At 40.9% G+C, this 14,377-nt stretch overlaps 1 protein-coding gene across 1 annotated transcript in view; it reads right to left on the bottom strand.

Annotated features, from left to right (window-relative positions):
- Positions 1–3,619: 3,619 nt before the first annotated feature.
- Positions 3,620–14,377, bottom strand: part of ppp1r14c (protein phosphatase 1, regulatory (inhibitor) subunit 14C) — a 10,809-nt gene continuing 51 nt past the window's right edge. Inside the window, exons 1-4 of the mRNA XM_027144763.2 lie at positions 14,118–14,377; positions 5,427–5,510; positions 5,279–5,311; positions 3,620–3,902 (exon numbers count right to left, since the gene is read on the bottom strand). The exon at positions 14,118–14,377 is cut by the window's right edge and continues 51 nt beyond it. Of these exons, the coding sequence (XP_027000564.1) occupies positions 3,828–3,902; positions 5,279–5,311; positions 5,427–5,510; positions 14,118–14,351 (426 nt within the window). The 5' untranslated portion in view covers positions 14,352–14,377 and the 3' untranslated portion in view covers positions 3,620–3,827. The remainder of the gene's footprint in view (positions 3,903–5,278; positions 5,312–5,426; positions 5,511–14,117) is intronic.

Here is a 14,377-nt window from a genome sequence, read left to right as displayed (position 1 = left end):
AAATAAATAAGTGTTTTTTACTAATTATTAAATACGTTTTTTTTTTATATATAACTATTTTATTTTAGTTTCAGGCATAAATCTATAAAAGCACCAATTTGTATAATAATAATAATAATAATAATAATAATAATAACAAGCTTAATAAATAAACAACATCCATTATGAAGCTAGCTGTAGTGTTATTAGCCCTGAGATCAACATAAAGGGCACCAAAACAGGAAATGGAACATGGTCTAATGGTTAGAAAGTCTGACTCGTAATCCTAAGGTTGTGGGTTTGAGTCTCGGGTGAGGTGCCCTTGAGCTAGGCACCGAACCCCCCTACTGCTCCGGGTGTGTGTGCACTTTGGATGGGTCAAATGCAGAGAATGAATTCTGAGTATGGTTCACCGTACTTAGCCGTATGTCATGTCACTTTCATTAACTGCACTTATTATCCACATCTCGAGCCACTGTGATCAGCCCACACAGTGTCACACTATGCTAGTGAGTTACCATATGCATTCTGTACTTCTGCTTGAGCTATGCAAAACATACTGTACTGCCATGTCTACGATTATGTCTGGAAGATAATGGCCACATTTCAGCACATGAGGAGTTTTCGCACATTTGTAGGATCTGTTGTGCAGATAAAATGAAACACTTAAATAAACACTGTTACAAAGCTTTACAACTGCAGGAAGGTGTTGGTGCAATGCCATGTGTCCTGTTCCTCAGAATGCCTTCAGGCTTCACCGCAGAAATGGGTTAATGATGGGAAAATGACGGGGTGTTAAATATTAATCACCAATAAACATGCAGCTCTGAATTTTACAACGGCTGCCATTGGTTAGGGTCTGTTACACACTCTCAGGCCTGAGCAAAACAGACACAAACACAAACACACACATGCAGAGGCATGTGGTTTTGTTTATTCAGGATCCCTGTTAGCTGTTGATGGTATTCTTTTGAACATATGATGCCTCATTGTTTTTATTATATATTTTTCTATTATATTATTACTAAGGATAATATCAACACATGTTCATGTGATATGCGTACATGTAGTGTGTGTGTGTGTGTGTGTGTGTGTGTGTGTGTGTGTGTGTGTGTGTGTGTGTGTGATTGTACTCATGAGCCAGATGTTCTGGGGACCTGAAAGGAAATGATGGTGTTCGTTGTGCTTTTCCAGTTTCTTGGCAAAAACAACACAAAACAAGCAATGTCACTGAAGTATCATGTGATGCAAATGTCCCACAATGCATCTCTCTCCAGTGAAGAGGTAGATGCATATTGTTTTGATTTCATATCCAGCTTATCAGTGAATGTATGTAGATTTATGGAGTCTGTACTTTATTCCCCTGTACACTGAGATATGCAGGACAGATGTAAGGGTAGGGGGATGGGGAATAGAGTGAAATATTGAAGAGAAGAAACTGAGAATGGAAAACAGGATAGCAGGGGCACATGGGGGGGGGTGAGTAAGAAAACAATGAAAATATGAAACCACAATGACAAAAAAAATCTCTCATAAAGATAGATAGATAGATAGATAGATAGATAGATAGATAGATAGATAGATAGATATTAACTTCAAAAGGAACCCTTTTCTTTTTCAGGTTAAAAGATGCAGAAGACGGATTATATTGAAGGCTCAGTGGAACACATTGCTGATGTGCTTTTTTTTTTTTTACCACCTAGTCAATTTTGGATGTGCGCATGCGTACCGTTCTGCGCGTGCCCGTCTTTAGCTCTTCACGTTCACCTTGCGGTCACAGCGCTTGGTCTCATGAACGCGCCTCTCCGCGCACCCGGAATAAGTGGGTCAAAATATTTAAAGGGACAGCGTACGAATTTCTATGCAATCAAATAATCAATCAATAGATAAATCTGAATTTACAAACGATAAAAAAAACACGCATTAAAGCCTGACATAATTGTATTTACTTGTTTCTACTTGCAATATTTTTGAAATGTATGAAACGACTTCCGTCGGTTCTATTACCAGAAATATAAAACAAATTAATAATTTAAATCACTGTGACTCTGACCAGAAAAACACTTATTTAAAAAGAATTAACCAATACGCTCTTACATCACGGATTATAGTTCGTTACAGCCTGTTTTATCAGCTTAAAATCGCTCCCCTTGCACACCTCCACCTAAACACTCGAACCTCATCTTGTTGGTAATCTCCCCCATGAGCTACAACGTCCAGTGCTCAGGTAAAAGTTTTCTGCTTAATAGCATGTACACAACAAACAAACAAACTGAATTGTGATAGCCTGTGGGCTCAAATCCGAACCAACAGAATGTCTCTTTTCATTTATTATAATTAAACAATGCAAAACACTACACACAACATAATAACTCATATATACAGTTACTAAAATCTTGGAGTGTCAAACAGTAATATCAATAAAGTATACAAAAAAAATATAATAATAATAAATGATACAAGTGTTGATCTAAAAAGTTCCCTTCATGCCAATGAAACACATGCAAAAGTAAAAAGTGTCATTTCTTCTAATGGTTACAGAATTAGTTAAAAGAATAATAAGCAAAGCCAAAGCCCTGAAAAACCCTGAATAATTCTCGAGTATCTAAAACACACACACACACACACACAAACACACACACACACACACACACACACACACACACACACACACACACGAGAGCTTTAATTATTCACCTCATAAGCAAACAGGATCACAAAAAGGAACCTGTCCAAATCCACCAAGATGCTCGGTCTCATACGCCAAAAAGAAAAAGTTTCCTTTAATGAAACAGACAACGCTAAAAATATATAACTGACATTTTGCTCATACAGAGATGAGAAAACGGACATGAGTTTAACACGAGATCACAGAGTAGAAAATCTGAGTATGGAAAACCCAAAACACACACCATTGCTTTCAAAGAATTAAAAAGCGAGCATTAAGAGCACCGTCGTTGCTTTTCCGTGTTACTGAACAATTTGTATGGGAGATTGACATTTGCGAGGCGATGACGAGTGCAGCGATGACCTTACAGGCACAGCTCTTCCTACAAAGCCCACCATTTTGCAATCTTTGGCGAACTACATACAAAACTGAAGGAGAAATCAAATGAGTGTAGGTTAAAATGTATTTACATACAACGATTAAAACATCCAAACGACGCTAACCGAAATGGCTCTAAAGCACTCGATATACAGTAGCTACACGTCAGCCATAAAACAGGCTGCATCTTTGTTTTTTTTTGTTGGTTTTTGCTTTTTACATCTAAACTGAGCTAGAAAATTGCCTTTATATACTGTTTCAGGTCATGGGTCTTTAGCTACAAGATCACATAGTGTGTAAGAAGGTTTTGTAGGGAAAAAGAAAAGAAACCAAAAAAACAAACACAGCGATATGTACTGTAATATCAACGAATGTCGGGAAGACGAATCAAAATGCTCAAACTTAACAGCTAACCCAAGAATGATGACTCCAAACCCTTGACCTTTAAAAAGCACCGACGTACAATTTGTCTATTTAAAAAAAAACAAAAAAAAACAAACACACACATTAGACAGTCAAGTCTTACAATAAGATTACAGACATAACAAATGAACTGCACTGTATAGGAGGAAGAAAAAAAAACCAAAAAAAACACATTATAAGCTTTTTAAAAAACCTATAAGGTTTGTGCTAGGCTGTGCTAAGTAAAGGCTACAACTATCAATTTTGGGTGCAAATATTTGAGCCCTGTCTGCAATTTGCAGTCCAGACTATGATGAGCTGGTTAGGGTGAACCGAGTGTGGGCTGGATGATGGATTTCGAGTCACTGCAGCTGGATTGTCGTTGCCATGTGCTGAGCATTTAAAGGCTTTTCTTCTGCGGAGCACCGAGTTTCCTCATTCCTCTTATCCTTCTGAGGAGCTCCTGTACAAAAGCCTGCAACAGAGATGGAGAGATTGCATGAGAGAGAGAGAGAGAGACAGAGAGAGACAGAGAGAGAGAGAATTTCAAATTTCTCTGAAACAGCATGCGTTTGTATCATTTTATAAAACCTGAGACACACATTCGTGTCTCCACACAAGCATAGAAATGCCCCAAAGGCTTTCCTTGTACACCTTTAAGGCTTATCTTAATAACTTAACTAATACAATAAGCTTTATAGAAACAACAAAAAAAAGATGCTTCACATGAGTTGTTTCAAATAAACCTTTTTTTTTCATGTGCTGGAAACATCCTGAAATTATGACTTGATGCCTATAGAATGCAACAGAATCAGAATAGGGGGAAAATTACAGTCTTACAGGGTGGGAGATATTCAGAAGCATGGCTGGATGCCCAGAACACACACACACAAAAATAGAATATTTCAGTCCTTGACTGCACTCTACCATCCTGTACAGTAACATATTTCAGTCTGTATGGAGGTCAGTGATTCAGTATATTTTATTTAGATGAATCCATTAGACAAATACGGGTTTTCCGGTCAGTGGGCTTTATGAGATTGACCCAGAATGTGTGTATTGGGGCAGAAGGCTTTGGCACCAGATACTGTACTACACATAAAGAGTAAAACACAATGAAGTGTGCAGTTTAAAGGAAAATAATCTCTAATGTTTCAGTGATCCCTTGTTTATCGTGGTTAATGGGGACCGGAACCCTTCGCGATAGGTGAAAATCCGCGAAGTAGGATTGGCCCTAAGTTTGACCTTTTCACTGATGGTCATCATCTTCCTCTTCCTCTTGGTCTCACTAGAGGAATCTTTCGCAGGGGCACGGCGCTTAGGAGGCATCGTAAGGGCTTAACGAAAAGTTAATTTCGAACACGATACGCGAGACACAGTTGACAGTGTGAACGAGAATGGCGAGATACAACAAGGGAAGAAGCTGGGAGAGGATGCGACGATGTGCAGCCAATCAGCTCAGATCTCGCCCCGGGAACCAATCATGTGCCTCGTCTGAGTGCCTTTGGGTATGTACAAAGCCTCTGAGAGAGTTTCTCTCTTTGCCTGGCATCCTGGGAAATCGTTTTTATTTTTATTTTTCAATGAATATTTTTGAAAAATCAGCGATGCACGGAGGCCGCGAAACTCGAACCGCGAAGTGACGATGGATTACTGTACCACATTACTGAGAAAGTGGACTGCTGACTGCTCCAAACCACTGACCCTGGAGACTCCTTTCGTGAAAAGGTTTTAAACCCGAAAATAAATGGTTCATCAATTTGTCCTGCTGGAAATGGTCCCCCAAAACAACATTTAAACCATTAAGCAACCAAAGATCATCATAAAAATGCAAATTTAGGACAGACTTACATCAGTAGGCTTAAAGCAGTCTGTGAGAGATTCCTGGTGAGAAAACGAAAGTGTAATCTTATAAACTGTTCGTATAGACGACACAAAGTAGAATTTACTGCACCAACAGAGCCAATAGTCTCTCTCCTGGGTGAATAAAAGCACTTGCCTGTAATTTTACAGCTCTCTCGTCTTCGCTGTTCACCTCCAGAAGATCATCGATGTCGATCTCGACCTCAGGCATTTCCTCTTCCTGCAAAAAAACAAACAAACAACAAAACAAAAAAAACACAGATCTTGAGTAAAATTTATCCCAAATTTCTTTTCAAACATCCCATTTTTCAAACATTTTTCCATGTGTCATCTCTTTTCGGATGAATTAGTAACAAAAAAAATAGCAATCGCTGAATCCACAGACACACATTCGTTGTGTGGCTCTCGTCTGGAGGTGATGTAGGTCAGAATGTTGCAGTGTGGTGAGAATTTGCAGTGGTGTGATATGATGAAACTTCTTGAACACTTGCAAAAACATCCTACAATTCTGTGGACTGCTGTGGGGTCACATGAGGCTGAAATTAATCTAATACTTCATTAATCACCATAGTGATGACAGGAAGAAGAAAAAAACAAGGACACACATCCAAACATCACATGGTGAGACCAAGGCTATAAATATCCATCTGAAGTGATGGGTGGGGGAAAGGGGACTGGTTTCCATTAAGTAATCTGTCTGGAATAGAAGGTGGACAAGTGTCTGTGATATTCAGAGACGAGAAATGGAGAGATGGAAAGAGAGAAGAACATTATCCCCCCTAAGGGGCAAAAATACTGTAAATACTAAACTGCTACAAGACTACCATAACAAACTACAATTCAGCAATAAACACAACCGGGACAACAGCCATAAACACCGCACCACCAACAACAACAACCGGAAAACACAGCCATAAACACAGCACCACCCACAACTGGAAAAAACAGCCATAAACACAGCACCAACAACAACAACTGGAAAAAACAGCCATAAACACCGCACCACCAACAACAACAACCGGAAAAAACAGCCATAAACACCGCACCACCAACAACAACAACCGGAAAAAACAGCCATAAACACCGCACCACCAACAACAACAACCGGAAAAAACAGCCATAAACACAGCACCACCAACAACAACAACCGGAAAAAACAGCCATAAACACCGCACCACCAACAACAACTGGAAAAAAAACAGCCATAAACACCGCACCACCACCAACAACCGGAAAACACAGCCATAAACACCGCACCACCAACAACAACAACTGGAAAACACAGCCATAAACACCGCACCACCAACAACAACAACTGGAAAACACAGCCATAAACACCGCACCACCAACAACAACAACTGGAAAACACAGCCATAAACACCGCACCACCAACAACAACTGGAAAAAAAACAGCCATAAACACAGCACCAAGAGCAATAAAGACAACCAGGACAACAGCCATAAACAGCTAAACCAGGACAACAGCCATAAACACCTCAACACCAAACAACAACCAGGACAACAGCCATAAACACCGCACCACCACCAACCATAAACACACCACCAGCAATAAACACAACCAGGACAACAGCCATAAACATCATACCCACACCACCACCACCACCACCACCAACCACAAAAACCATAAACACTGCAACACCAACAATAAACGAGACAACCATAAACAAATACACTTCCAACCACCAACACCCTTCTAACAATAAGCACAGTCACAACGGTACAATTCCCACAGCCATAAACACTACAACAAATGCAAGCGGAGTCCATTATGGGATTCAGTTAAAACACAGTAAAAATGGATTCATTTAATATAAGTTAGATACAATTTTTGGCAACTATATCAACCACCAAATCTTAATATTTGTCGGTTAATACACAAGAAGTATAACACACATCACACACACTTCACACACACATCAGATCATTCTCATTAGCAAAATGGTGCCTTTAAAAAAAACTGCACAAGGCCATCACTGTAAAACAAGCGTCCTAACTGGATTTCGTGCAGACACAAACATCTTTTACAGAAACAATTTCTACAGTCGATACAGTGCCGTGTGTGTGTGCGTGCGTGTGTGTGTGTGTGTGTGTGTGTGATAAATTGCATTTACTGAGATGGAACTCTGTTGAAAATCGTTTGGGCTGAGCCAAAAAAGCCTCAGGAGAGTCGACATGGTGCATTATTACAGAAATCCTGCCTGATATCTCTCTAATAAACAAATCTATCTTTATGCCATCCTACAGTTTGATGCATGAAGCTGTTCAAGAATGAACACACACACACACACACACACACACACACACACACACACACACACACACACGCTAATCCCTTATCAGCTGTGCCCTAACCATTCACTAATGTAGCCTCTAATTACTCCGACCCACTTCATCTCCCTCTGCTGTGTGTGTGTGTGTGTGTGTGTGTGTGTGTGTGTTTAGAGAGAGAACGAGTGGGTGGCAAAAAGGGAAATGCACACTGAAAAATGACCAGCAGAGGGGAAAGTGAAAATGGTGTGTGTTCAACATCCTCTGTGACCTAGCGTGTGTCCAACTCACTCTCACCACTCTACAGACTCAAGTAAAAAAAAAAAAAAAGTATTTCCCCAGATATATTTAAAGCACTTTGCTTGGGCTTTTATCTAAAATATTCAATTTCTCCTCAATCTACAGTTCATTTTTACTACCATTCTGTTCTCTGTGCATGTGTGTGTGTGTGTGTGTGTGTGTGTGTGTGTGTGTGTGTGTGTGTGTGTGTGTCTATGTGTGTGTGAGAGAGAGAGCGATTTACCATAAATAATAGCTGCAATACGTTATGTTGTACTAAGAAATTAATTAAACACCTCCTTTTTTTTTTAATGGTCCTTCTTCAGAGGAAAAGGTCTTTTGAGATGAGGATGAGGAGAACATGTGATTGTTTCTCCAACATAACTGAATGCATAGAAGATCTAAATGACTAGAATATCGTTTTACTGTATTGCTTTGGTGCACATTAATGTGTTTGTTCTAATACGTTATGGTTTTCTAGACATAGGTGTAGCTGCTGATCATTTGTAAAGAGTCAGCTGGTGCTAACCTGGTGTTAGCTGTCTGAGGTAAAGTGGTAGCTAAGTTGGAAAATCTTCACATGCCTGTTGAGGTTTCACAGCGACCTGACGAGCATTTGTCTTCAAAAGCCTGCTATAGTTTGTTTTGTGGATGTTCCACAATATTATGTGTAACTACAAATGGACAAAACCTCAATCTATTTATTCATTAACAAAAGAGGAAGAATGGGGTTACATTAGAGGGATAAAAACACTTCAGGGTATGCTGTTAAAGAAGAACAATCATTCAACACCGCTTGCACACATATGTGTGTGTGTGTGTGTGTGTGTGTGTGTGTGTGTGTGTGTGTGTGTGTGTGTGTGTGTGTGTTTAGTCTTCAGCTTCATGTAAATTCCTGTCAACATTATCAATGCCCTCTTTGACAAGTGTCTTTTAAAAGGTCAGGTGATTACAAATCTGTACACTAATAATAACACACACACACACACACACACACACACACGCGCACGTTGACACTTATTACGCAGCTGTCCAAACACAACACACATGCATAATCAGATACTAATTGCACTGTGGTCCTGCCATGACAAAAAACGAAAGAAAGAAAGACAGAAAGACGTTAACGTCTCACATCGAGGGTTTATCACACACTCCTTCTTGCTAATGAGGTAAACCAATCGGCACTGATAAACTAATCAAAACATCCGTCCACCTGAAGGACGTCCTCAGAGGTGTCAAATTCCGTGTACTACAGTATAGACCAATTTGTGGAACCGTACAATTCATGAGGTTAGAAATATCGGGTCTGGATGTGGAGAGTGAAAGACGTTCGTTCCTGAACAAAAACAATCCAGAAGTGTCACAACTTTACCTCAGACTATTCCAAAACACCGACACTGAAAGTTTCACTGCATCAGCATCAATTCTACATACTGTAAATAAATAAATAAATAAATAAATAAATAAATAAATAAATACTACCCATGGAGAACTGATACTCTGATATGATTTTCAGAACATGCATCGATTGCACAAAGCTGCACTTCATATTCAGTCATATATTCTAGGAGTTGCAAGAAACCCAAAGACCTCGAAGGAAACCCACATGGTCACAGCGAGGACAGTCGAGGACCCTGGAGCCGCGAGGCTACACTCCCCAAATCGATCGCAGAGTGAGGTACAGCCCACGAGATAAGCCGACACGAAAGGATCGGCCGTGTAAAAGCAATTTGTAAAAAAGTCCTGCACTCGGAAAGCGGTCTACAGTACATATCGCAAAGGCGCGTCACGTTTAGGACGCAGAGCGAGGGTATACTGTACCTCATTACAGTACCTCATCGGTAGAGGACATGACAAATGAAGCGCTTTAAGCAACTAAGTGGTTAGATTCTAATGCCTTTATTTGATTGCAGTGCTGGAAATAAAAATGGTTTTGACCGTGCACAGGCGGCTCGAGCGAATTTTCCATGCTTTCTTTGTGCCGCCTCATTGTGCAGGCGAGCCGCGTTTTGTCTGCAGGCACAAAGAGGAACAGACGGGTCAGTTTATCGAAGGTTTACCAAGGAATACCAAGCAGGCTGTAATTCTACCGAGACAGCTTATGAGGAGTAAAGATACCAGCTAGACACTGAGCAGACAGCTCCTTTAAATCACCCTAACCCCCACCACATAATGCTAACACACACACACACACACACACACACACACACACCATGCAGGAAAGATACAGACTGTAACAGATAAAGAGGCTTGGTACATATCATATTGACTCATTTTCCCAATCGACCTTGTTTCAACCTTCACATAATGCAAATTCTGGTAGCGCAGCACAATTCCACTCACTCAACCCACTCAGGCAGTTTATTTGATTATTTATTTTGGTTTGTACAATTCCTCTGATATTTAGTTGGCATTGTTACGCATACATTTAAAAACTAAACCATCACAATTCTGACCCGTGTAGATACTAAGGACGGACGAACGGTGTTCATCAACATCCCACAGCACCACTTGTCTATGTCAATGAACATGACCTCTGTTGCCTAGATGTCGGAGTAATATCCCTTGACACATCATTTTAATTTCCAACAGATATTCTTAACATTTATATACATTTTTTTTCAAAATCGTTCCTGTTTTTTTGGGAACGTCCTTAGAAGTACCAACGTTTTTGTCCATCTGCTTCACGCTGAACAACAGATCAGCTCCCAGATTCACACTGAAATAAAATCCCTCATGGGTTCAATCAGACAGACAGACAGACATGGCCTAGAGGCTCAACCTCAAAAGACCAATCGATCCAAAGCAAGAATTTGTGTGTGTGTTTGTGTGTTTACAGACAATCCCATGCTACTAAAAGCTCGCTGGCAGAGCGGACGTGAGGCCACGGACGTGAAATATCATCGTGTTGAACCACATCAGCTGCTCCTGCCACTTCAATACTGTGACCTTCACAATGACGAGACTTACAGTCACACAGATGCTCATACACACTCCCGAGGACATTTACATTAGCCCAAAATGCATCCTTTCGAACTAAACAGCGTTTACATCGCATAGTTTGTTTCTAAAGCCCAGGAGACTACTAAAAAGCAAAAGCGTCCGGCTTTTTCCTGTTCATCTGTACGCTCTGCATAACGGATCAGCTCCTAGAACTTCACCTTTCATGCTAATACCATCAACACCTTCACGCTAATTAGCAGAGCGGAGTCTTTCCCATCGACTGGATCGTATAGTGCTTACGGTTATGTTATTAGAAGCTAATTACAAAACCTGACCGTTATCTCCTGCATGAGATTTAATATTTTAATCTTGTTAAATGCTATGATGCTAACCTCTCACAGCTAGCTTAGTGGTTAGCACGTTCGCCTCACACCTCCAGGGTTGGGGGTTCGATTCCTGCCTCCACCTTGTGTGTGTGGAGTTTGCATGTTCTCCCCATGCCTCGTGGGTTTCCTCCGGGTTCTCCGGTTTCCTCACCCGGTCCAAAGACATGCATGGTAGGTTGATTGGCATCTCTGGATAATTGTCCGTAGTGTGTGTGTGAGTGAATGAGAGTGTGTGTGTGTCCTGCGATGGGTTGGCATTTCATCCAGGGTGTATCCTGCCTCGATGCCCGATGACGCCTGAGATAGGCACAGGCTCCCCGTGACCCGAGTTTTGTACTGTAGTCACCCTCAAGTTAACCAACTGACTCACTTCCTGTTTACTTAAAGCTAGACTATGTGTTTAGAATTAAGCTGTTTTCAATGCTGGTCCTTGCTTCTGTCCAACATTTCAAAGTGTTTGCTTCTTTATTTTTTTACGTTCTTTACGTGCAAGTTTCTCACTCTACGCTAACTCCCTCGTGCTGAGAACTCCGCACACATCCACTTCCTGACACAGATACTACAGAACATCTAGACATAGTTTAAATACAGACTTGTTTTGGTAAGAATAGCTTTGTGAATATTCCTTATACCCGGCACCTTCCACTGTTACCGCAAACATTCAACATCTATTCACTCCACGGTCTTTGTTATTGTTCACATGCTCACGCTAGACTTTAACCTCCTTTGGGAACACGACACATCCTGCAGTCTCTCTCAAGTGATCTCCACAACACCTGAGCAAACACTGACGCACACCACCATGGACTATGTTAAAGTGCCTTTTGAGCATCTGACATTGCAGGTAGAAACAAATTTATGCAAGATCGGTCTTGTTCAGTCAAGTCTTGGTGTTCTAGTATAGCAGATTTTCCTTGTAGACAACAAAATCAGAATCTTTTTAAACATAGAAGAGAGTTGGTCAAGAATTTAACATGGATGGATAGCACATTGAAAGGTATTAGTCCACCATCCAGCTGTCTCATTGGTGTGTGAGCAAACCATCAACAAAGTCAAAATATATAATCAAAGCTCTCATGGTAAAAAAAATTTTTTTAAATGTGCACAATACAATTGTACTTTTGTATGTGAAAAACACTGAAATTATTCAGCATCTGGTTCGGTTTATATGCGATTTCTTTTTTTTTTTTTTCCCAAAAAACTTCACTGCCAATTCTTAAATCGCTCAGTAGATACACAGTAGCGTTCCTACCATGTAAATTAATTTCCTATAAAGTTAATGACCCGATACGAAGAGGAAAAATGAAGCAAATGACTATTTAATGCAGGAAACAGAGACAGAAAAAAAAAGCCTCATGGTTTCAAGCTTTAGAGCAAGATACAAACACTAGACTATACTTTCTAGTTCAACTTCTTTACACTCCTGAACTGTAGATTTTCTTGCTCCAAACACACCTTTCCTAATTAAGGATAAGACAGGAGCGGAAAATACAACGCACTGCACTAGAGTCTAATTTATGACCCATGTCTTTCCCAAACATCACCGACTTAAAGAAAAAGCCAGTTCTGTGTTGGAAATGCACACATCAGAGGCACTATTAAAAGCAAAGTGGGGACAATTCTCTTAGGATAAAATAAGGGACATAAATTTATGCCAGTTTGTTGACTGTGGTTACTGGTGCTCTAATGGATAGGATCCTCTGCTGTGGTCTGGGTTAGATCCCTATCCAGCCACTGGGTTAATAACTGGGAGGTTCGGTGTAAAAATAAATAAATAAATAAACAAACAAACAAATAAATAAATAAAAAATCTGTGGACCATCAATGGAAGCAGCTGAAAGAAAAGAATCAATTAACTGAGAACAGGAAGAACAAAGTGATGAAAATTTGAAATCCAGGACCAGGACTCTAAGGGAATAGATAGGATATGGGGCATTTAGGGGTCCAAGCACTGTACAGACTTCACCGAAAGCAGAATCACTGATTTAAACTGATGAACAACAGCCAATGCAGCTAAGATATGTAAATTTCAGACCAATCACTACCATGTAACAAACCTGATTAAAATGTTAATCCCCTACATAGAATCTTGTCTTGATCTGGCAAGCATGTGTGCTAAAATCAATTTCGAATATATTTGTGTTTGCAACAACAGAGATTCACTTCACCGTGTCTCATCCGTTTATACATACAGCTTTTCCCTGATTCCTCAGTGGAACACCAGGCTATTGCATTTACAGACCCAGTTAAATCTCACGCAGGGCTTATTAATGAGCTGATTAGTGGAGTCTGGCACCTTAGAGCAGGAAGAATACTAATACGATCAGACCAGGATTAGAAACACTGAATATAGGAGAAGTACAAACAACAACAAAAAGGGCCAGTTAATGAACAATTTGTCTTCTAATACCTACTTAATCAGCATGACGTACTCATGTTAATCAGTGAGGTATAGACTAGATTTTTTGATACTTGATGAATTAACCGAGACACGGTTTAATGCAGAGTGGATGAGTTCATTCAGCACGGAGGATTTTATTGTGTGGTGATGCGTAAAGGCACCGCAGAAGCGACCAGACAAAATGTAGGTCAAATAACCGATTCTGACAATTGATGCGCCTGGAGACAGGTATATGCAGATGTGGATCCTTGCAGAGACGCATGCAGATGTACAGCTGTGCACATGCGCGTGCAGATGTACAGCTGTGCAAATGCGCATGCAGATATACAGCTGTGCAAATGCGCATGCAGATGTACAGCTGTGCACATGCGCATGCAGATGTGGATCTGTGCAGAGACGTATGAAGAGGTGGATCTGTGCACACGCGCATGCAGATGGATCTGTGCACACGCGCATGCAGCTGTATCTGTATCTCTCCCTCTATCTCTCTCTCTCTCTCACACACACACACACACACACACACACAAACCTCGCAGTCGTACAGCTCGCTCAGCTGCTCTATGATCCACTCTTCCAGCACGAGTCTCTTCCGCAGCTCTTTCCTATCGTACTTCACCGTGACTTTTCCCTGCTTCTTCTGCACAGGGTCGTCCCGCGGCACCGGGCCGTTGCCAACACAGCCCACACCGGGTGCCGTCTGAAAGAACACACGTCCCGGTGATGTCGGTATCGGCGCGGACGGCTCGGGGCTGGCGGCGGACATGGCGCAGAGGTCACAGGCGAGAAGCA

This window comes from Tachysurus fulvidraco, chromosome 23, assembly GCF_022655615.1.
Source record: "Tachysurus fulvidraco isolate hzauxx_2018 chromosome 23, HZAU_PFXX_2.0, whole genome shotgun sequence".
Classification (NCBI taxonomy): domain Eukaryota; kingdom Metazoa; phylum Chordata; class Actinopteri; order Siluriformes; family Bagridae; genus Tachysurus; species Tachysurus fulvidraco.
Note: the sequence above shows the minus strand (reverse complement) of the source record. Positions and strands in the feature narration are given on the sequence as shown.